The sequence below is a fragment of the Poecile atricapillus genome, chromosome 5, assembly GCF_030490865.1.
Source record: "Poecile atricapillus isolate bPoeAtr1 chromosome 5, bPoeAtr1.hap1, whole genome shotgun sequence".
Lineage (NCBI taxonomy): Eukaryota > Metazoa > Chordata > Aves > Passeriformes > Paridae > Poecile > Poecile atricapillus.
Window position 1 is genome coordinate 19,222,546 of NC_081253.1, and position 23,897 is coordinate 19,246,442.

A 23,897-nucleotide genomic window follows, 5' to 3' on the forward strand; every position below is an offset into this window, starting at 1 on the left:
AAGGGACAGGCTTTCCCACACGGAAGGTAAGGGCTTCTGTACAAGGAAGAGAAGCCAACAGCAGCCATTATGCCTCAGAGAGATGACACAAGTGGGAAGTGCAGAGCTGCCCCAATACATTTTTTGAAACTCCTGGCTAGTCTACTGACATCCATAAAAATGCCTACAGAATTCTTTTAGTGGTAGAAGCAATTAGTTGAAAGAAATACCTGCACCTTAAATATTCCTGTTAATCTCATTGAAAAGGAAGCAAATCCACTATAATGAAAAACGACTCTTGAAGTCAGGCTCCCATCCCTCGCTTCTTTGTCCCATTGCCAGTTACAGAATTTTCAGAGATGACAGAGGGTATATGAAGATGACAGAGGGTATATGGACAAAGTACAAACTGAGGATTTGTTTGATTTGATATGTCATTATAACACTGCTTAGTAATTCTCTGCTGCCATTCTGTTCCAAAATTGCAGTGTAATCACTTGGCACCTTTACCCTTCTTATTGGCTTTGTGTATAAGTGGCTGTAACACAAGAAAAAAAATAATAGGGCACACCACGGAAAATGAGGCACTACTTAGAAAACAGCAAATTATGACCTGTAGGGAAGAAGAAATGGAAGATTTTATCTTTTACTTTTTTTTTGTTAAATTGCACTCCTAGAAGCTGAGGGTGTAGTCTGTGGTGCATCCATCAAGCTATATGGTTAAGTTTAGAGAAATGAAATTATTTAAAATACAGTTCACATCTGATTGGGAAATATTCCCAACCGTACTATCAGATCAGATTAGGTAAGATCTGATCACTGGATTTAAAAATGCCTAAATTACTAGGTCTTACATATTAGTTTTTGATTCACTAGGATTTCTAGGACTGAACTTAGTCAAGACGTTATTTGAACTGTGGTATATTATCAAATGAAGCATTTTCTTTCTCGTTGCAACAGTCCTTTTAAATATTCTGTAAAAATAAAAACACTTTACAAGACAGAAAAATATTTTAAATCAAAGCTGAGCACTGTGATAGTAATAGTCTTCTTGGTAAGATGCAAAATACACACATGATTTGTCACCACTGTATTTCATACTTTAATACATTATACTTCAAGCTTTGCTATGTCAAAAGATTTCCAATGACAAAGTTTAACAGACCAGAAGAAAAACAACCATTTAGATGCATGAACAGAAATGCTAATACTGTAGAGTACAAGTTAGGGTAAAAATCAAGACAATGACCTATGACACAAGTAACTGAAAGCAAACTTTTTTTTAATGAGTTTCAGGCCTATTTCAACCACAGAGAAATCTGAAAGACACATCAATACTTCTGGAAAATATATACAAACTACAGAAGGTATTTTATTTTGATTATCTCCCTGGGGTAGCTAAATACAAATCATTAGATCATTAATGCATGGAATGGATCAAAATTTACATGTCCAGAGACATTCAGTTAAGGCAGTAGTTGGTGATACTGTTGTTTGAAGAATGATCCAAAGTGTGTGTAGATAACAGTAAACTAAAATAATGCTTTCATTATCTTTATTTAGAAATTAAGTCAGACACAGATAAATACACCATTTCAGCAACAGGAAGGAAAGAAGACTGCTCTACAGCCAGAAAGAGGTATAAACTAGTTTCACGCAGACTGTTTATATGATAAAGCAGTGAAAGCTTTTCTGATGTTGGCAACAAATGCAGAAAAATTGTTAGTTTCTCTCAGTTTGAGCTGTAACTCTGCAATGCAGTCCAGAGGAGGAGTACAGGAAGTCACTAAAATGACACAAATTTGCAAAAGATTAGACTACGATTAAAAAAATAAATCGATATCAGTGTTTTTCTGGATCTATGAAATACTAATGTAGCTTGTTACCTTTTTATGGTTTAGGTTGCACCTGCGTTATTTTTGAGTAGTCTCATTTTCTTTCAGCAAAGAGAAAGCCTCAAAGAACATAACAGTATTTTTGATTTACTGACGTCCCACTCAGTGCTGTGCTCCTAACTGAGCTGTTAGAGAAACTCCCTGCTCCTAGCCTGCTCAAAAACTGAAACACATTCCTAAACCATTTTGTTGCTCTGCAGGTAAGCAGATTGTAAACTGATGTAGCCCAGCATGTGACAGACTTTTAACTTCAACAGTTTAAATCTGAATTAGTAAAACCAGAAATCTGTTCAGTTCATACCTAGGGGCACAGCAGAACTCTGGTAGCAGTATCTGCCTAGAAGCTATCCAGCACTCAAATTCCATAAATGAAGTAAGCTCTATATAGCCAAACCACCTTTGAGATCCAAAAGGCTGTGCCCTTACAGAAAGGGAATGCTGGATGTCAAGTTTTATTCTTTCACCTATGCCACCTTTTTTCTGCCTTCTAGGCTTCTGGAACAAGTTGAAATATGCCTGTCAGCATACACACCCACTGTAGTAGAAACAAACTACTAAATGAAGCATTCTCATCTCTGTATATCCTCCTTCTTCTGCTTTGTTTGATACAAAGTAAACAGCATCTCCACAAATGGAGGGCAGTGAAAATAAGCAGTTGTATTTTCACATAAGTTAACAAGACCAATGTAATTAAAGAAACAATATTACCATTGCAAGATTTTCATTCAAAAATTGGAAGATGAAAGATTACAGCTAAACTGCACTTTACTCCTCTCCTTTCTGCAAACAGAGGTGTCAGATTCAATCCTCTTATTTAAGTATCCACAATTCACATACCTTCATAGTCCCCTTGTTCATTTATGGAAAGGGTACACATGTATGGCTTGTTAGGATCTTTGTGGTCGATGTGTCTGAATATAAACTGTAATTGCTCATCTAAAATAAACACAAGCAGAATTAATTAACACCATTAACCTCCGCTGCAGGGTCACAATGATGACTAAAACTCACAATACAAAGTTATTCTTAGAACACGGACAAATTACGCTACCCTAGTCTCTTTGCAAGACAAATGCATTTTAACATATTTTGCCATCTGAGAGACAACTGTAGTAGCCGGGTTAAGCCAACTGATCAGGTGTGTAAGCCATGTGCTCTTCACTGCACAATCCAACATGAACCACATTGTATCAGTACACAGGAAACTACAGAAACTTACCCTGAATTCTACGCATCTCCAATCCAAGATGCTCTTTAAACAATGTTTTAATCTTGCTCACTTGTTCTGCTTTCTCCTTGGCAGCTTTAGTTTTAGAAGACTTTACTAGAATTTTAAAATCCATTGTAAGTATCAAAGGCAAAATAAGGATATAAAAAAACATTTAAAACAGCAGAAAACCAATAAAGAGCAAGCGTTGAAAACAACCCCTCCTTCAATTAAGAAAACTTAATTATTATCCTTTTCTTACTTTCCATTTTCTTCACCAACTCTTCTTTAAGTTCTTGGATACTGTCATTCAAGTTTTTCTGCTGCTCTTCTTCTTGATTTAGCTTCAATTTTATTTCTGTCAACTGCTCTTCCTTTTCTGCTAAGTATTTCCTCTGCTGGAGAATCTCTGAAAGGAGAAAATATGAACATATGCAGTAGATTAAGTATGTCCCTGCTATTTAAAATTTAAGTAGTTTGAAATTATTTATCTGAATAAAACACAGTAGAATTCATGGTACCTTAGCTGCAGAGAGATATCAGCTTAGCTACACCAAGAGCATCAAATGAAAGCTTAAAGTGAAAATTATTCCTAAGAGAAGCTACAAAGTATGGAGCTGCTCTGATCCTTTAATCAGATGAAGTTTGTTTCTAGTGCCAGCACTGTATACATCTTCAAAGCATGAAGATGGTGGCTTCTGCCAACAGATAACGACAGAAAGCCAAGAATGCAAACACTGAGAGTTGCAGTAAGTTTTGCCTGATATTCTTAAGTTTACAAAATTCAGACAAGTTAATCCTAGACTGATGAGCTGACAGTATTCTCTTACTAATACAGAAAAGGCATAAATAGCCTTACAATATTCAGCTTTACAAAGCAATTTACTTTTCCTACTGCAGTCAGAAAATTCTGACACTATTGTTTTAAATATTTACACTCCATGCCGAAAACTTTTATTTTTGCATCATCAAGGAATATTTTCAACAAATAGCTTTTGACTTGAAATTTACATTGTAACCAACCGATTATGTTTGGGTTTTATTCTGTATTCATGCTGATGTTATTACTTACCTTTTTTAATGTTTAGTTAAACATACTATTCAGCTGTATTAAATTAATTTTATAAAGGTTGGACACAATAAGTAACTGTACCATTGTTATACTCCTGAATTTTGTCAATCATCAGGTCCTCTTCTTTCAGCTTCTTGGACCATTTCTCTGTAAGGGAAAGTTGCTTCAGTTATCTGAAGAAGTTTGATGATAACTTGCACACAGCAGAGTTAATAGGAGCATAGAGCAGTTTTACCTGAAAGAGCTTCTATAGTGTCCTTGCACAAATCTCTCAGCGATGAAGTCTGATTGTTCTGTTCAGCTCCATGACTGATTTTAAACTGGATCCAAAACTCTTTAATATCGTTTTCAAAGAGTGTTAATTCATCTTCCGCCGCTGCATTACCCATAGCTCTGTACCAACACCTGTAAGAGGAGAGGTGTAGCGTCAGGCACGGGAGGCAATGGCAGCAGGTGAAACTCACAGGACAAACGCTCAGGGCTGGTTTTACCACGCCGCGATGTCGTTCAAACCTCTTCGCGCAAATTGTTTTTGTTGCTATCACTGGCTCAATGGGAGCTGCGTTCCCCTGGCAACTCTCCCAGCGCTCGGCTACTGCGCCAGGGGAGGCCCCGCGGCCGCCGCCGGGACCCCGCCGGGACCCCGCCGGGACCCCGCCGCCCCCGCCGCCCCCCCCCCCCTCCCCCCCCTCCCCTCCCCCTCCCCCCCCCTCCCCTCCCCCCCGGCCCCTCACCTCCCGCCCGCCCGGGAGCCGCCCCGCGCTGGGCCCGCACCCGCCGCGCCCGATCCGCGCCGCTTCCCGCCACAAACGGCCGCTCCCGCCCGCCCCGCAGCAAGCGCGCCGCTGATTGGCCGACCCCGGCCCCGGGCTCCCGTGTGGTTGCTGTGGTAACGAGCGCGAGGCGTGGCCGCCGTGAGGGGCGCGGCCGCCATGGTGAGCGGGCCGGGCGGGGCCGGGGCCGTGAGGGGGCGGGAGGAGGAAGGCGGGACCCGGAGGCCCGCCCCTTGCCCTAGGGGATTGCTTGGTGGCAGCTTTTGCTAGGGGATGTCGGCAGGGCCGAGGAAGTGGAGCAGTGTGGTCCATGCTGAACAAACAGCCCGGCTCACTTAGGCACCTCTGAAGCCACAGCTTGTTTCCAGTGTCTGGTTTACTCACGGAACACACGGGCGGTCACCGGTCTTAAATTTTGTGAGTTTCCGAATTGCCTTTTAATTCGCCTGAATTCTGTCAAGAATGTGCATGAAGCTCGTTCTGACAGGAGACTGCCCTGCAGGGGTAATTGCAATCCTTTTTAGTGTGAACAAAACCATCATACAGTAGCCCTGCATGTACCCAGTCAAACATTTGACATAAATCTGTTTCATAGTGAATTTCCTCTTTATGACAGTGCAACTGTTTTTTCTCCAATTATTTATATTCCCTTTTAGCTCTTGGTAGGCCCTAGTTTGTGATCCAAGGTAGCAGACTTCAGTTTATTATGAAAGCTACTTTTAATAATTTTATTACTGTAGCTAATGATTTAATTTTACTTTATGCCAGTGCTATTTAGATAATCCCAGAATAATGTATATTTAGCATGGCTTTGAGGTTTGCTGTTTAGAAGTACTAAAATCTATCTTCCACCTGTGGGATGCACAGTAAAGTCTGAACTGGGATCACCAGCTATTAGTTCCATTACTCTGGTACAAACTTCTTGTGTAAACACTTCTACCCCACTGTATTCCTGTCTCATTTGACTTGGACACACTGTTCTCCAGATTTCACTGCTTTGTCAGCATTGTTCCTAAAGCTCATGTTTCTTACCTGCTTAACACTTAAGTGGACTGAAGTTGTGCTGGTCCAAGGATGATTACTGAACCATGTGTGAGTTTGGGCACTATGGACCTATACCTTATGGCTTTTTTTAATTTAGGAACATTTCTTGCTTGGCCAAGTGCATGCTGTTAGTATAAAGTTGCAGTGTTGCATCTGACATCGTTAGCCTTTATTTTTTGAGCTCATAACTTTCTGAATACACAATTTTCCTGGGCCCTGGAGTTTAGTAATTACAAGTTAAACTAAGCTAAACAAGTCCTGTTTTCTAATACGTTTGGTGGGTTCTACAGCTGGTCTCTTCTGAATCCTTTTGTTAACATAGATAATGAGTTCACCCCACAGTAGCTGGCACCAGCTCAAAACTGTTAGGTATCTTTTCTTCATCAGTGAAGTTTTTCTAGATTTCATTAGTCCTATTGCTTTGTTTCACAGTTCCACCCACCAAAGACTAAATATAGGCTGTAACATTTACTGGCAGAATCCATACCTTAATTGCTCTCTTTTCCGATTGATTTAGAGGTTTTGAGAGACATGAACTGTACTATAACCTATCTTCAACCTTTCCCACTACAGTCCACCATCAGTTTACCAAGTGTGTATTTCAGGGAAGCATGGTGATTTTGACAAGTCCTAGTTTTCAGTACAAACTGGTGGGTATTGCCAGCTACAAACAGGAATGTGGCCTCATGGCCCAAACTAGTGCAGGTCAGATGCTTCTTCAGTCCTCTGCTGGGTCTGATTCAAGGCTCCATAGACAGAAATGCTGGCAGCCACCCTGCTTTAACCCAGACAATTGTTCTGAAATGGTTTTTCTCTGAATGTCTGTCCTAGTAAGCCACAGAGTAGCCAGGGATGGAAAAAGTTTCAACAATTATTTACCCTGTTTTTAACACTATGAGTTTGGCTGGAGACAACTAACTATGCAATATACCCCTTTTCTGTGTTTTCCAGCTCTGCACGGGTGTCCTTTTATCAACAGGTGACTTGGTTAAACTCGAGGTTCTAAGGAGCACAGCAGCAGCCACAGGGTGACAGTTTCCTGCAGTGTCAGACTGAAGGGCAGAAAGTTTCCAACAAAAATCTGCTGCTTTATTTTATTGGTAACAGAAAGTCCATCCTGGGCTGTTCCATCCTGGGTTGAGAGGCAGCTGAAAAGTCTAGCTCGGGTTGGAGAGCTACTGCAGCTAAAGGAACACAAAATTGACAAGCTGGTGCTAATAAACAGACTTAGCTACTTCTTGCAGCAGGTTTCTGACTCCCTGGGCTATGGTTGACATAGGGCTAGTTTTAAGAATTTAGAGCAGGCTACTTTCAGGGATTAGAGAATGACAATAAGACAGGAATCTTATTGGAAAGGGAGTTGAAAAACTGGGTTGGAGATTGTTGCCCTAATGGGTTCAGTTCCATTTCTGCCTGTGCTTCATGGAACTTGAAAGAATTTTATCCTCTCTAGGTTGCTTCTAATTTCTAAAAGGTAGCCCTTCATACTTAAAATAAGTAAAATTCCTTAGATGTAACTTTTTCATAGGCATGCCAGAATTGTATTCCATGCATTGTTTGTGTAATTTATACTGTTGCTCTTAATAAAAACAATGTGATTGTAATTTGTAATTTACATTACTAATTTACATTACTATTGTAAACAATATTAAGGTCTGGCAGGTCTGGTTATTGTTAGAGTGCACAGATTAGTTTTTGTTAGCTTTGTGTGCTTGCATAGTTAAGTTTATAGCAAAGAGTAATGACTATACTAATTAGGAAGGATCAGATTAAGGTGGCAGAATGAAGAGAAGGAGACTGGGTCATGTTAACTATTGCTTAACCTCTATTGGTCAGTCCAACCCTAAAAAGCCTGGGTCCAATGAGGAATGTTTAAGGGCTTAGGATTAGAAAGAAAGTAAAAAATGAGAGAAAGAGAATGTGCAAGCTTCTTGAAATATTCTTCTTTTCCTAATTCAAAAATTAAGGTTTATCTTCTCAGTGTTCCACTTGGAAAACATTCACACTTTAGAAAATACCTGCCAGCTGTTATATGTACTGTCTGCTAGTGAACTTAGTAAATTGCTTGTTAATCCTTGTAGTTGATCCAGTGTCAATGGAAATACTGGTTTGGAAATTAATTTTATTGTTCAATTAACTAAGCATAATGTACCAGAAAGTTAGGGCCTGTGCACAGGCCTCCATTAACAGTGTTTCAAAAAATGTTTGCTTTGATGGCTTTTCCCTCCCTTGCAAACATTTACTTAACAGCATCTGTTGACTGTTATGTAATATTTGCTCTAATATGTAAGTGCAAGGTAGCTGTAAACATTTTATCCTCCCTTCAGTGGATCATCAGCATGACTCTTGTTTTTACATTTTATGTGTGTTTATATACACACACACACACACACACATATATAAGTCTCTGGTTCTGTATGTCTTAGAAAACATAATAAATCAAGAAATTATCAATAAATTAAAAAAATATATATGAACAGATAGCATTTGAAAGGCTTTTGGTTTGAACTAAAAACTAATGTATGTGAAGGCCAAACCTTGGATCTCCAATATCAAAACAAGAGAAAGCTTCAATTAAAAAACTTAATTGTCTATACTTTCTGACCATTTTGTATAGATCATTAGGTTTCCCTGCAATTCCCTGTACTAAAATACAGCAATTAGTTTTATTTCATGTATTATCTCAACTGACTTTGAAGCACTAGGGGGATTACAGAAGCTTTTTGCAGTGCTTTACATAGAGGAGCAAGGGAAGGTCTATTGAGGAAGGGTTTCTCATAATAATTTGTCAAACAAATTATTAAATATAGTAGTTGAAGACATGTTTCACCCTCTTTGCTGGTTATTACAACTTGGAAAGTCTTTAGTGTCTCTGACTTTTATTGGTTGTGCAATATGACAGGCAGGACAAGAGATTACTAGTATGTCAGTTATTGATTTCCTCTTGGATGGAGCAGGATCATGAGTGATTCCAGGCACAGTGAGAACTGCCTCTCCCACAGAAACACGCTTACCTGTTCCAAAATTTACACTGTGTCTGTTTTGTAGGTTGTGGATTTGTTGAGGGTTTTAAACATCCTTTAAAAAAGTGATTCCTCTGGTATCTCTAAGGTGCATATGTAGGAACTTCTGAAACATTCAGAAAGAACATAGGAGAAAATGAAAGTCTTTTCTTTTGCTGTTAGTCTTTTTGCTAGTCTTTATTATGTCTAAGGTGCTTGTCTTTCTATCTAAGCATAAGAACCAGCAGCAAAATCCGGGAAATTAATATCAGGAGGTCTTCAACATTTATAGTAAAAGAGGTTACTGAAACATTGCCAAGATATATCTTCAAACATTAAATTTACAAAGTTTCTGGAGAGTCAAAGTGTGCCTGAGGTGTTCTGTCTGAAGAAGAGTTCATCCTGAGCAGATGTGTATCACTGTCTTAGTGCATAGATAGTATGGGTGAGTGGGTTTGAACTTGTAAATAAAGCAAATATGTAAAAAGTTATTGTAATGCTTCTGCACATCCTGTGGATATAATTGACTAACGGTGGCACCATTAAAGAGGGACTGTAAAATTATCTATTTTATTACTTGGTATACTCTCCTGAGGACATTAAATTGTATCTTGATGGGAACCTACGTACTGCAAAATATTTTTTCCTAATAGAACAATAGTTATTTAGACTTAAGCTCATTATAGTTGTTGCTCTTTTAACCAAGTGCTAGAAGTGTGTTACTCAGCTGCCAACTGACTTGGAGTTTGCACTTATGTTTGAAGCTAACTGTTCTTGCTAAACTAGATTGAAAAACAGAGGAAGACCTCAGATACTCTACATTTTTGCATACTAAACCCAGACATGTCTAGAAGAGTGATTTTTTATTATTATAGAAGTCTTACTTATCTTTAAAGGCAAGATGCTTTTGCAGCAAAAAAAATTTAGCAAAAGAACATTTTCTTTAGCAATAAGGTAAAAAGAGTTATTAGAGAGAAATTTCTAAACAAGTATGGTCTTGGGGAAGTACTGGGAGAGAGAAAATTCCATCCATTCATTTCTGTGACAGTTGCCTTGATGGACACTGAAAAACAGTAACGTATACAACTTGGCAAGAAACAAACCTCCTCAAATACTTTCAGCTGAAAAACAAGGAAATATTTTTATTGAAAGATCCTGAAATTTTGAGTTTGGAAGGGTTTCCCTTGAAATCAGATAATACTAGTTGAAGTGAATAATTTGGTCAGTACATAGAAAAATATTGTAGTTACTCAGAAGCAGTGCATAGAAACTTATAACTTTAAGGCTGCCTATATGGCTTAATGCGATCAGTAGCAATAAACATAGATGATTTAAATCTGCTAAAAAGTTTCTGAAACCAGACTATTAATAGTTAAAGTAAATGTGAGCAGTTAAAGTAAATGTGAGATTGTGTCAGGAAATCTTCTTCTACGTCCATTAATTGTCATGCCTTATTTTTTTAATCTACCTAATGTTTCCATTTGACTTCCCTGATCACACTTCATGAAGCCCTCTTAAGCCATTAAACCCCTCTTAGCAAAAACTGTTAAGTAGTTCATATCTTTGTATCCACAGCTTGTGCAGTTTAGCTTGAAGTGCATGGAAAGAGTATTAGGGAAGTGTGCAGTACATATATAGAGCTGGTTTTGTCTTCTGACTCACACTGTTTCAGATACACAGATAATAATTTGATAGAAGATATGAATACGTCAGAATATTAGAGCCTGATAAAGAGCTAGAAGTTTTCCTCTGATAATATCAGAAGTTGGTATCATCAGGCCTTTAGCATCCATTTAATCTCTTGTGGAAAAAGTTCTTTTCATGAAGCCACCTCAAATGAACATAATATTCTATGCTACAGTTATGAGTACTAATATTGATAAATCTGATATGCTAATATATTGTCTGCTGTAATCTTTCAAACTCCTGCTGTGTGGCAGAATCTGTTTGTTCTTTGCTGTTTGCTCTGGAGAACCACTGTGTTTCACTTGGGAATAGTCCAGGGAAATACTCCTGATTATCTGTTCCCAGCCTTGCTCTGGTTTGTAAAGCAGGTCTCATTTCTGTCAGGCTGGGCAGCAAGAAGAGGGGGCTGCAGCTCCTTCTGGCAGAGGGGGCATAGGACTGGCGTCATGTAAGCAATGCCCAAGAATGGCGGTACCAAAAGATGACTCAGAGACTGAGCATCATCTGCACTGGGCCCTGGATTAACAGGCCTCCAGTAGGAAGGAAACAATTGTTTTTCAGTATTTTAGGAATATTGTTGCTTTAAAAATAAATCTAGAGCTCAACAGCATGGTTGATCTATGGACACTAGTTGCATTTTCCCTGACTGAAAAAAATGTGTTGTGCAAGTGTAAGTTGCAGCCAAGTTCTACTTCAAAGTGAAATGTACAGCTTCAGTGACAGCTCTGCAAAGATAAGTAATTTGTGTATTCTTTCTATCCTTTATACAGGCAACAGTTAATGAAGTACACACATTACTAATGTCCATCCTGCAGAGAAATGAACTGTGAAAAAATTTAAGCAAACATGTTCCAGCTGTTCATACAAAGGATTGCACGAATCACACATTGTGCTTCCATAAAACTTTCCCCACAATTTGCTGCTGCTCAGCATGTGCTTCACTTAGCTTCCTACAATTAAAATTTGCAAACAAAAAAGCTTTCCATTGCTAACAAACTCATATGCCTTCCTGGAGATTTGGAGCCACGTGTTTTGGGAATGGCTGGGTACACCACGCCAATATAATATAAAGGCAACGTCAATCACCTTCTCTCACTTTTTAATAGCTCCCCTCCATGATTCTCCTTCTCTGTCACTAGAAACTTAAGATTGAAAGAACTTTACTATATTTCAAGTACAGTTTAATCCATTAAGATGGATCTTCTTCACAGCAATGGAGTGCTTATCATTCAGCATTTACAGAGGGACTACAGGGCTTATCAGGATTTCCTTAATTTCATGTCACACGTTGGTGATCCCCGGAATATATTTTCAATTTATTTTCCTCTTTGGTTTCAGCTCAACCAAGTGGTTGGTACTAAAATGATATGGGTGGCAGTCATTGGTGATTGGTTCAACCTCATATTTAAATGGTAAGAAGCTGAATTTGTTTTAAAATTTGGTATTTTTAATAATAGTAACTATATGTTCCTGAAGTTTAGAAAACTTTCTGTGAATAATGTACTAGTAGATTTTTCCTGATAATCATCAAATAGGAATTCACAATGAAGATATTTAAGATATGTTTGAAATAGCGTTGTAATAAGATGAGAAGAACCTGCAGAACTATTATAGAATAGCTTTGGAAATACAGCTCTTCATATTCTTTGTAAGATTATTTATCATGCTTTGCTGAGGCCTTCTTGTATAAAAATATTTTCATTGAATTTCTGCTTCATTTTATTTTATTTTATTTTATTTTTTATCAGGATTTTATTTGGTCATCGCCCTTACTGGTGGGTGCAAGAAACAATGATTTATCCTAATCAGTCAAGCCCATGCCTTGAACAGTTTCCTATAACATGTGAAACTGGACCAGGTAAGAAATGTTGGAGATTACCTTGGTACTTTTGATAGGGATAGCGGCTTCAAAGGGGAGAGAATGGCACTTTGGAAGGTCTTATATGATACACAAATCTCAGAGCTCATGTATAAAATAGCACAAAAAAAAATAAGTAGAGGAAAAGGAAGAAATACTATAGGTAGGTATTTGCTGTATGACAGGAATATTTCCTTCATTGCCTTTAAAAGATGCAAGGGAAGGGGACTTGCTTTAAAAATAACTACTACTGTAATGGACTGGCATATAGGAAAGAAATTTTCACAAAACTTGTGAAGTACATTGTTTAATGTGTTCCAAGACAGAGCCCCGGCTGTTGAGTTTGAGGGCTTGTTTGGTGTTGCAAGAAATATTCAAACCCAAAAAGCTAAGTAGGTGGTTCAGTGTAAATAACAATAGTCTCAGCAATCGATTACATAATGTATGACAAGTGGAAAAGAACCAGAACCAGAGAGTGACACTAAATGTGTACATGGGAGTATGTGTAAAAATATATGGGGAAAAAATATTTTTTAAATGTACCTTTTCAATATATTTTTATTTTTTATGTCTCATTATCTTCTCTGTGGAAATCAAATGCAACACTGATGAAGCTAAATGAACATGTGCAGCCCTAATATGTGCAATTATGATGAACTGGCTTTGAGCTAACTGAATTTAGTTTAATTTGTTGTGCAAGAAGATACTGACTGTGGAAATTGTATGTTTTGCCTCTTGTTGATACCACTGAAAGCTCTTAAGCAGTTTGCATAGATGTATTTTGTTGACGATATCCTGCATTACATCCCATTGTAATTATGAACAAGAAGCTCAAGCCCTTGTATAATGCCTGGTCTTTATGTGACATTCTGTGACATTCTTTATCTGCATTCTGTTTCAAGTTAATTCATTTGGGACCTAACAAAAAGTATTAAAGTCCTTCAGATCTTATCAAAAGCCTTCAAAACTGAGCCCATTCAGTTCTGTGTAGATCTGAGCTCTGGCGCAGGAGACAGTCAGCGTGTTTCATTTTGATTCATTAAACCAGGAAGTGTTTCTTCTTGTTACTGTCTTTCTGAAAGGTCATTCCTATTTCTGTCAAGTGGGTACGACTGTCATATTGATTCCTTCTTTGCACTTACAGTGACCACATTTTTTCCCACCTCCAGACTTAGGCTGGACCGTTAAGACAGTCACTGACCTGTTTCTCATTAGCAAGAGGAGGTGCAGTCAGCACAGCTGTTACATGCACACAATCGTTGTGTGAGCTTATGTGGTACTTTGCACACTTTTTAAATAGCAATTTATATTAAAAAATTAGAGAAGCATCCACAGACATGAGAAAAGCAGATCCAAATACTGCTAGGATAGCCTGAACCCCAAACTCCATGTCTCAGGAAAAGGGAAAGCTGAGGGAACTGTTCATATGACTACATGGCAAACAGGACCTGAATTTGGTTTGTACTTCTGGAATTAACTGAACTAAAACCCTGCAGCCATTTTTTTCTGGTATTTATAAAACTTTAAGAACCTAAACCTGAAGGTGGAGTTTATGCTGTTTAGAGTAGGTTATTTGCAGATGAGCTATGAAATATTATTCCTAGATGACAACAAAAACAAATTTTCCACTGTTGACATACATTACTGTTTCCTCATCAGTGACATTTGTTCCATTGTGATGTTCAGGAGTGCTCATCGGTTAGGAAATTAACAAAAGAGCTGGTAGAGTGACTCTAAATGTACTGCCAAGCAGAATAGCAAAAATGAATGCAGGGAGTCAGAAATCATTGTGCTTGTCCCACCTAGACATTTCTGCTTTGCCACTTCACTGAAATATTCTTTTACTCTACACAGTACTAGATAGTGCTGCTTCATAACACATTCTTAAGCCAAAATTATTTCTTCTGACAGTGAAATAACCCTGTCCCTTCTCTTTTGTCTCCACAGAAAGCCAAGATGTAAAGGTCCCAGACTTACAGATTCCAATGGTCTAATTTTCTCTTTCTCTATTTTGATTTGTTGAATGTGAATCTGGTGAACATGAGAAAGGAAATGACAGACTAATTTTAGGAATCACTTCCCTTGCATCATGTCAGCATGTCATGTCAGTTTTTTGGTGATTTTCACAGTTGTAGGAACTTCTCTGTGGCTTCATATTGCTTCCAGTAAAATTTAAATTTTACTTTTTTAAATTAAACCAAATTGCACATATAATAATATAACCTGGACTAAAAAGAAATCAGTGTTGTTCTCTATATTAGAGAGTGTTCCCTGTTGTAGACTACTGTGTGCTGTACCTGTGGGTAAAGCAATTAGAGCATCATTTCATGTGCCAGTTTCATTGACAATATACTTTTAATCTGGCTGATATTTTACAGCACCTTAAAATTTATAAAATTAATCAAAGTGAAGCAAAAAGACATAGATTTTCCATGCTTCAGATATGTTTCTAAAATTATTACAAAACTACCCAAAATATTAATTACCTGGATTGTAATATTGCTAATGAGACACAGCTCACAGTCGTTAACACCATGGTAATTGCAGAAGCAGATAAAGGGCAGCTTGGAAGGCTTATCTAAAGTTATACCGGTACTTTAGTTTAGAATGTTACAAAGAGCTAAATTTCTCTTGCTCCCGTTAATTATGGGGAAGCTCATAAAAAATTTTCTCATGATATCCTCATACATAACTTCTACATTCCACACTGCATCTTTAAGACAGCCCTAGATGCTTTTTTCAGTTTTTAAATCCGAGTAATGGGAAAATACTATGTTTTCCTATCAAGATTCTAACTCACACCAATATAAAATGATTAAGCTGTTACCTTTTGGATATCAGACAAGTATTATGGATTCCCTATAGAGGAACCTTCTGAAAATTTCATATGGCAAAAATTAACTTTTGGGAAGTAGTTCACATTCTTTCATTCTTTGTTATTCATTTCCCTTCTAAATTATTAGGTGCCTGAGTAACTACCAGTAAATATTTTCTGTATGACAGCTGTCGCAGTCTTCATTCTTGAGTTGAATATTTCCTTTTTGTTTTTACTAGGAAGCCCATCTGGACATGCCATGGGATCATCCTGCGTCTGGTATGTAATGGTCACAGCAGCACTTAGGTACACAGTTAGATGGAAAGATAAATCAGCTGTTACCCTTCACAGGTCAGTGTCTTTCCATGAGTCCATCTCATTATATTCAGGTATTTCTTTATATACATGCTATGTTTTTAATGGACTTCATTTAAATAAATATTCACAGTTTGGTCTATTTTGTAAAAAAAAGCCCAACCTTTTATTATGATACACTTCAGCTGAAAAAGAAGTATATTAAGAGGATTTATCTGTTTGTATAGGCTGGTATTTATCAATTTACAGACATTGCATACAATATCTCTGAATCAGTCCTAAATCTTCAGTTCTGGAAATTTTTAATTCTATAATTGTCACTATGTATTGGATTTTTTTTGGTTAGTACATAAATTTACTGCTTTGATGGTCATCCTTCGCCCATTTTAAACAAGTGTACATAATGTTGACAAAATTCACTGTAATGTGTTGCTCAGCTCTGTGGGAAAGTCGTGCATTTGCTTTGATGGCTGTTCTTTCTAAGGCTAACAAGGTTGTTTTCACATTGTGAATTTTGTCATGAAATAATTGAGCTTTTGCATATAGATATGACTTCATGATGAGAGATATGTTTAAGGCATTAGTCCTAATTTAGTCTGCCATTGATGACTTTCATCACTTAAACCACAGAGGTGTCTTGGACCTGAAACTTCTGAGGTCTGTTCCTGTAACCACTCTTGATAATGTTTTAGTACTGACTTCTAGTTTTTAATCATCTGATTCTAAACTGCTCCACTTAGTAAACCTCTGCTGGTAAAAGCATGAGCCTTACATGATGGGGCTTGGGGTAAATAAGTAGATGAAATATCTTGCCTTAATTTTTAAGCATCTTCCTTTTCCCTCTTAGACTAACATGGTCATTCCTCTGGAGTATTTTTTGGATTATCCAGATCAGTGTGTGCATCTCAAGAGTATTCATAGCAACACATTTCCCTCATCAAGTTGTTCTTGGAGTATTTGCTGGTAATGCTGCTATTTTTTCTTTTTTCTTTTTAACCTATATGCAACCTTTTTTTAAAAAATGAGGGAAGACAAGAGATTTTTAGTAGTTGGACTCATCTTGCAGCCCTAGTGGTGCTCTCTACTCTCTGGAAAATCAGGGATTTGATAATAGTCCAAAGGTAAAATTTTTGAGGTACAATGTACCTGCTGGCTATGTAATTAACAATGGAGTGAGCCCTTCTCCACCTGCCAGTTGGTGCTGACTGTAATGTGTCCACACTGCCTCTGACTAACTCTAACTCTTTTTAAGACTAACTCTGACTGCTTTGTACTGACTGCATCTGATCTTTAGCTGTGCTGCCTCTGTGGAAGAGATCAGAAAGGAAGTTGCTCCTACATGGCTCTGACCTTTCCCCTCAGGAGGAAGTTATTTGGGCCACTTCAAATAATGTCCAGGTGCAAAATAGCATTTTTGAAATGTGGACAAACACAGAGACCTAGGGCAAAATAGGAAAAAAAAGGTAAATAGCAAGACAAACTCTGTGGGTGGTTTAAGATGATAAAGTACATTTTTCAGAGTCACTTAAGCATATTATAAATTGGTATTCAAGGAGTCCAAACTATGAGCAGTATCTCTGGTATCTACCTGATTTTAAAGAGGGTGCATTGAGCAGGGGCTTCCTGCTCATGTTCTCTTTCATGGATGCAGGGCAGCCTGGGTAGCCCTGGCTAACAGCTTTCCCTCTTCACAACCAGGATAAAATGAGTACAAGAGAAGATAAGTGTGTTCTGTGTCTTTTCCTTCAACACTCAAAGCCTGTGTGGGAACTGGTGTTGAATTCTGCATTGCTGGAGCCAGTCTTTGAGTGAGGGACTCTTTTGGAAAAGGAATGTTCCAGTTTACATCTAATATTTGATAGGTTGTCATCTGGGAGATGCAGTCAGGCCTTAAGGTATGCCTCATATCAAAACCATGTAGTGCTTGGTATTTAATTATTTTTTTTCCAAAGTGGCAGTTTTGAGTGGGAGGAAAGGTTTTGTAATGTACTGCAAAAGTGATAAATTGTGTGTGTATATGTGTATGTATAAATATATGTATATACACACACATAGGTATTTATTACTTAGATATATTCTTCTGTCTTCAAAAGTCAAATTCTACAGGGACACTGTAGAGAATGCTTCTTCAAAGTACAAGTGTGCTGTTCCCTGTAACACTGAGTTTCTAATCCGCAGGCATTCTTGTGGCAGAAGCATTTGAGCATACCCCTGCCATTCAGACAGCAAGCTTGAGAATGTACATCAAGACAAACTTGTTTCTTTTCATCTTTGCCCTTGGTTTTTATCTGTCTCTGAAGCTTCTTGATATTGACTTGCTATGGTCTGTTCCAAAAGCTAAGAAGTGGTGTGCCAACCCAGACTGGATAAACATTGACACAACTCCATTTGCTGGACTGGTGAGGAACTTAGGTGCACTCTCTGGTTTAGGTCTTGGAATTAATTCTGAAATGTTCATCAAGAGCTGCAAAGGTAAAAATAGTCGCAAGTTAAGTTTCCGCATATTGTGTATAGCTGCTTCTTTAGCTACATTGCAGCTGTATAATTTTGTTAAGATACCTACTCATACTGAGTATTTGTTCTACATTCTCTCTTTTTTTAAGAGCGCAGCTATGCCTCTGACTGTAGTTGCCTTGGTTCCGTACTGTGTCCACTCATTAATGAGGACAACTGAAAAGAAACTTAATTAGGTTAAGTTTCAAAATGTGGGGATGGATGTGAACTGTGATGGATGTGAACTGTTCAAGGACCCTCTGCAAAGGCAGTTTTGCTAATTCATTTAAACCAAGGGAATGCCACTGCATCCTGGAAAGGAGCCAGTACATCCAAAATCACTACACTCAAGAATGACTTTGACAGCTCAGAAATATTAGTTGCTGATTTTATTCCTAGAAGTACTGCAAGCGCACTGCAGTATGGTTAGAAATGGCCCAATACTCTGGGTCATAATGAAGTTTTAAAGTATAATGAACCATCTTTATTTAGCTATATGGTGGTCTTTTAGTTCTGTCCATCTCTAGCTAGATAATGCTTCAAGCACCAGTTGTAAGTAGTGATACTCGATATTTTGTTTTTTTATATATAGATACTGTGTGTTAAACTGCTACATAAAGGTGTGACAGTATCACACCACCTACAGCTGCAGGCTGTACCCAGGCACTGTGAAAAAGGCCAGCACAGTTATAAACAAGGCTTTAGATTTAATTTATTGAGCTTCCTGAGCAAACCAGCTTCTGATTAAGTCAGATGAGGAAAGAAAAAGTTTATTTCCATTGGACTCTGTAGAATATATTTTTGCATTACCGAGTGGTTTTTGTCACTTCAACCTTTTGAAAGTGGTCACATGAATCATGAATGATACAGATTACAGCTTCAATAGGGAAAATGCATAAATATGGTGTAGAAAATCTTTAGGTTCTGTACATCTACAAAGAGCAACAAATGAAAAAAGTTGTCAATAATGAAATTATCTCAGTATATGACCTCAAGAATACTGTTCATGCTTCTGTATTGCAAAGGTAATTCTCTGCTGATTCTCTCAGATCAACAGTCACAAGCCTGAATCACTGTTAGTAGTTGTGTAAATCATGAAAATATGGTTGCAAACTCTCACTTCAAGTTTATATTCTTGTCAGCTTTGTTTAACTAAGCACACACGTAACTAGTGTTGAATGTATGTTTGCTATGTAAAATGAATGTTCTAAATAGGCAAAGGGGGTTACTTTCTATTTTATTTTCATTATTTGACATCTATTATTGTATATTCCTTTTCAGTGCATAATCTTTAAGCAATATTTTGCTGATACCATCACATAATACTCGGTATATAAGCGCTATATAAATAGCCTTAGTATGCAAGGGTATAGTATGGGTACTGAGGGCTGCATATGTATGATCTGAAAGCAATAAGGCTTAGAAGATGTAAACATGATACTGCTTCTAGACTTCCAATTAGGTAGGAGATAATTGAAAGAGTCTTATTTAATTGGGTAAACAAGGTGAATAGTTTGGTGTTTGCCTTTGGGAGTGAACAAGATAAAAATTACAGAAGCAAATATGAAACAGGCATCCTTAATTAAAAGCCTAGTAAGACTAATGTGACAAGAAAATTAGTCATCTGCTTTTAACAGTCTAGGAGTATTCTGCTTTGTGCATCTCCTGATACCTTCTTTAATGTTTCTCTGAACTTTTTTCCCACAGCAGCTGACCTAAAACCACTCTTTTCTATAATTGTGACTCCATAAGCAAAGTTAATGGGACTAGAAACAAACAATGAAGAACAAAGACAATTATGACAAAGATTTCAGCTGTGTTGAAGTTGCTCTGTGCTTTGTTATTCCCTACCTGTGAGATGCCCTACAGAGGCATCACAGAACGGTAGCAGGTTGATTGAGTTGTTGTTCTGTTCCTGGCTCCTCCTAGCCAGTGGTAGGAGATTCTTCGTGCACAGCTGTCCAAGGTTCTCACAGCAGCATTTGGATTTAGTGGCAATTTTAAACTGGGAGTTATGGGTAGAGATCACATTTCTAGGCCTCTAATCACAAGAGAGTCTCTGTTTCCCAGCACTGACGAAGAATCTTGGTGTTTCTGTTGTAGACACAACCATAAATGTAGAATGGCAAATGGCATTCTGCAGTATCCTAAGCTCTGTACAGACATGTAGGAAGATGTGGGCTCCCACTCACATTCTTGGAGTGTCCTATTAATTCATTCTGTAATTTCAGTGCTTCAGGGAAAAAGACACAGAACATCTTCCTGTCTGAAGCACTTCTTAATTTTTCTTCAATTATTAAAACATTACTAAATCAAAGAATGGTGGGAAACCTGAATAAATTTAGTGTAATTTTACTAGTAACTTCAGAAATTAACTGACTGATAATGCAATGGCTATAAGACACTTTCTGACCAGCTGTGTTGTGGTATGGAGGCTTGTATAACTGCTTGAAGAATCTCCAAAGATTCTTCCAAGAGCCTTCTCCAGACTGATGGGATAGGAAAGTGTCAAGATATAATCTTGATATTTTGATAGAATTAGAATTGAAAATCAGGAGCCAGGCATGTAGTTGTTGCAGTGAAATAAACCAGCATGTCCCTTACAGGCTTCAGTAAATTTATTGCAGTTGAATATTCCAGCTCAGACCTTATTTAAATAGATTGTGTGACCTTACTAAAAGCTCAAACTGTTAAACATTTAAGCTGTAATTTCACCAGGCCTTTGCAGCCGCTTAAATTGTTAATATTTGGAACAGATACAGCACATACACACTTGCAGGACAAGCTAACAACTCAGCTTAGTTTGGGCCACAAACCTTTTGAATTAAGGTTTCCCTGTGTAATAAAGTGGTTGGAAAGTGTATGACTGATCCCCTTGCTCCCACTAGTAGGATCCTAGGAGAAACCTTTTATTCTTGACTTAGAGATGCCCAAATAATTATTGACTTAGAGATGCCCATAATAGCATTGGAATAATGCTATTCCAAAAGTTCTTCCACTTCTCTGCAGAAAAATTCTCATGAACCAGGAGTTATATGAAGTGAAGCTGTCCCTTGCTCCTCTTTCAAACTAGCTGACAAGTTGTCATTACATTCAGTTCACAACTCTCTTGCTACTATGCAGCTTTTCTTTTTATGATCCCCATTCCCTGTTTAGCCTTTCTGGTGGAAGGACTTTGGGCCCAGACACACTGTTCCTACCCAGAGGAGTCTAGTTGGAGCAGGAGCTGTATTTGCAGAGCTGCTATCATCTCTGGTGCTATCCCAAAACAGTATCATGGTTATATCTCATTTAGCTCTCAGTGTTCCCAGCTGCCTGAAAAGAGGATGATGTTACATTGAAGAGCAGCAGCACTACCACTGAGCTTGGGCTGTGGACCTGTGCTCCTGCAGGGAGACAGCAGCCTCCTGTGCAGGCAGGGGCTGGTGTCCTTGTGTCGGCCTTCTCAGGAGCTTCATTCTGAACAGCAAACCCTTCTCACAGATATGATATTTGCTGGCTGCTGCAAGATACTCATGTGCTTAGCTGAAAGGTAAGAGAAGAAATGGTAGAGCACAAGAGCCAGTAAAAAAATACAATTTATTGGTTTAATTTAGGTCACAAAGGTGTCTTTCTATCTGCTTTTCTCCAAGATCCCAGTCACTAAAGGAAACAGTCCTGTTATGCTGCAGACAATAACCAATAACATATTTCAATGAAACTTGCGGTAGATCTTATAATAAACTGTGACAGATACAAGCTTCTCCCAAAAGAAGCTCCTTCCTGACCTTTGTAATTTCTGAATATATTGTTGCTCTGTTTATCAACTGTATTTAATACAAAGAGCTAATTATGCCTATTTCTTCTACCTTCACTCATGATTGTCTTACCTTCTGAAAAAACGAATATATCCATCACCATTTCAATAGAAGTGGTTTAAATAACTGATGATTAACCATAGAATTTTACATTAATTTAACCAAGGCATTTATTCCTATTCAAAAATCCTTTTGATGGCTGATTAGAGTAATGAGTGTTAGCTGGAGAATGGTGGGCTAGGAAATGGTCCTCACCAGCTTCTGTTCCTTACCTTGGTTACTTTCCTTCTGTGGAGCTGCCTTCTTTGTAAGCACTGACTGGTTTGTTGAAGGGGCACAGCTGTGTCAGTGCTGCAGGTGCACACAAGGGAAGCCCAGCCCCGCACAACAGCACCGCTGATATCTGTGGTACAATGGGTGAAGAGTGGGGCTTCTGCATGCACAGGAAGGGCCTCTGCTGTAATTGTCTGCAGACCAAACCTTAGGACAGCTTTGATCCCTTCAGATGTACAGCATCCTTTGAGGGGTTGTTTTCACTCACTCAGCTTACCTAGAGAGAGGGTAGTTTCCAGAACACCAGAGTCTTCCTTGATTGCTAGTTGAGGCATGACAGGACTGTCCAGTCTGACTGCAGGTAGCAGCAACTCCCCAGACCACCAGAAAAGATCTTTCCCAGTTTCAGGTTTTTTTTCCTCTTATGAGTGGGCTAAGCTACTTCCTGACTGCATCAGCCTGTGCTTAGTGCCTTGCACATGCGGGACAAGCGTGCTTCATGCAGACAGCTACATACATTCAGGATTCCACAGATCTCACTGTACTGTAGAGCACTTGCTCTGTAGCACAATGGATCACCAACATACACATACCTACCACAAAGTATTTGCTTACAGAAATCTTTCAAATTTAGAATCACAGTAATTCAGCTAATTGGGGCTCCAGTAGTAACAAGCTTCCAGTAGGCTCCTTCCATGGCCATCAGTTCATCATGAGTGCCCCTTTCAATGACAAGTCCTTGTGACATCACAGCGATGATGTCAGCATTCTGGATGGTGGACAAGCGGTGGGCGATGACGATGCAGGTGCGCCCTTCTCTGGCTTTATCCAGTGCCATCTGCACAGTCTAAAGGCAGCAGAAAAAGTGTCGGAATAAAAATGTGCAAATTGAACAGGGCTCAGAGCTGGAGGAACCCAATTGCTTCAGATTAATTAACCATGTTGTGCAAAACTTGTAAAAGGGACAGTGAGACTAAATCAGAGGTTCCAATACTGATGTGCTTAGCTGGCTCATGACCTCTGTTTACCAGCAGTACAAACAAGGGACAGCTAAATGCAGACTGAGGTAGAAATTAAGGAAGACCTTTACTCTGCTGACATGCTAAATGTCAACTGAATGCTTTGAAATCAGGCAATTCAGACATTTCTGAAAAAGTGCTGCTTCTCATAGGTGGTTTAAGAGCACTTGGGGCTGGCTGCTTTTTCTTACAGCTGTACTTCCTGCACTTCTTGGAAAGATCATGAAAGGAGAAAGTGCTGAATTCACAATGTTGCACTACATGCAATCATGTAGTGGAGTACATTAGCATATCTATAGAACAGAAAAGGTATTGTATGTTTTAGGCCATTGTGTTAACTTTCCCTTATTGATTATCACTCCGCATTTACCTTTTCACTCTCCGTGTCTAAGGCAGATGTAGCTTCATCCAGTAATAAAATTTTAGGGTCTCGTATGATGGCCCTTGCTATGGCAATGCGTTGTTTTTGTCCACGAGACAGCTGGGAACCCTGAGCCCCAACATTAGTTTCATATTTCTGAAAAATATACAAAAGGAGTATTTTATTCAGGTGTAAGTTAACACACCAGTACACATCCTAAAGGAAGAGCAGGAGAGGGGCAAGAAAGCCGACCACTGCTGACTACTTGAAGAACCTGGGAAGGCAGAAACAACGTTCAGCAGTAAACA

The 23,897-nt window shown here is 38.5% G+C and overlaps 3 protein-coding genes across 8 annotated transcripts in view; 1 reads left to right on the forward strand and 2 right to left on the reverse strand.

Annotated features, from left to right (window-relative positions):
* Window positions 1-380: 380 nt before the first annotated feature.
* SPC25 (SPC25 component of NDC80 kinetochore complex) lies at window positions 381-5,001 on the reverse strand. Of its 2 annotated transcripts, none has more exons than XM_058840623.1 (7): window positions 4,928-5,001; window positions 4,389-4,558; window positions 4,235-4,300; window positions 3,344-3,490; window positions 3,094-3,198; window positions 2,712-2,810; window positions 381-1,765 (listed from the first exon to the last, which is right to left on the reverse strand). In XM_058840623.1, exons 2-7 carry the CDS (start codon window positions 4,540-4,542, stop codon window positions 1,632-1,634), a joined length of 705 nt encoding a protein of 234 aa, XP_058696606.1. In that variant the 5' UTR covers window positions 4,543-4,558; window positions 4,928-5,001; the 3' UTR covers window positions 381-1,631. The 2 variants fall into 2 exon arrangements, with proteins under 2 accessions (XP_058696606.1, XP_058696605.1); XM_058840622.1 differs by having other exon boundaries at window positions 382-1,765; window positions 4,888-4,982.
* Window positions 5,002-11,427: 6,426 nt separating this feature from the next.
* G6PC2 (glucose-6-phosphatase catalytic subunit 2) lies at window positions 11,428-19,169 on the forward strand. Of its 2 annotated transcripts, XM_058840026.1 has the most exons (6): window positions 11,428-11,730; window positions 11,997-12,070; window positions 12,407-12,516; window positions 15,571-15,682; window positions 16,494-16,609; window positions 17,825-19,169. In XM_058840026.1, exons 2-6 carry the CDS (start codon window positions 12,021-12,023, stop codon window positions 18,334-18,336), a joined length of 900 nt encoding a protein of 299 aa, XP_058696009.1. In that variant the 5' UTR covers window positions 11,428-11,730; window positions 11,997-12,020; the 3' UTR covers window positions 18,337-19,169. The 2 variants fall into 2 exon arrangements, with proteins under 2 accessions (XP_058696009.1, XP_058696008.1); XM_058840025.1 differs by lacking the exon at window positions 11,428-11,730 and having other exon boundaries at window positions 11,853-12,070; window positions 17,825-18,336.
* A 2,530-nt stretch (window positions 19,170-21,699) lies between these two features.
* The window catches only part of ABCB11 (ATP binding cassette subfamily B member 11), a 37,461-nt gene continuing 35,263 nt past the window's right edge, over window positions 21,700-23,897 (reverse strand). For all 4 annotated transcript variants that reach the window (XM_058840152.1, XM_058840150.1, XM_058840151.1 and 1 more), the window contains 2 exons: window positions 23,599-23,745; window positions 21,700-23,056 (listed from right to left, as the gene is read on the reverse strand). In XM_058840152.1, coding sequence (XP_058696135.1) covers window positions 22,856-23,056; window positions 23,599-23,745 — 348 coding nt within the window. In that variant the 3' untranslated portion in view covers window positions 21,700-22,855. The remainder of the gene's footprint in view (window positions 23,057-23,598; window positions 23,746-23,897) is intronic.

Excerpts from the sequence above, each read along its gene's own strand:
- G6PC2 (XM_058840025.1), top strand. The coding sequence starts at position 11,853 with ATGGATCTTCTTCACAGCAATGGAGTGCTTATCATTCAGCATTTACAG. Across the intron at positions 12,517-15,570 it reads AACATGTGAAACTGGACCAG|GAAGCCCATCTGGACATGCC; the intron begins GTAAGAAATGTT and ends TGTTTTTACTAG. Across the intron at positions 16,610-17,824 it reads TGTTCTTGGAGTATTTGCTG|GCATTCTTGTGGCAGAAGCA; the intron begins GTAATGCTGCTA and ends TCTAATCCGCAG.
- SPC25 (XM_058840623.1), bottom strand. The coding sequence starts at position 4,542 with ATGGGTAATGCAGCGGCGGAAGATGAATTAACACTCTTTGAAAACGAT. Across the intron at positions 3,491-4,234 it reads AATTCAGGAGTATAACAATG|AGATTCTCCAGCAGAGGAAA; the intron begins GTACAGTTACTT and ends TTCTCCTTTCAG. Across the intron at positions 1,766-2,711 it reads TGAACAAGGGGACTATGAAG|TGACTTCCTGTACTCCTCCT; the intron begins GTATGTGAATTG and ends GTGTCATTTTAG.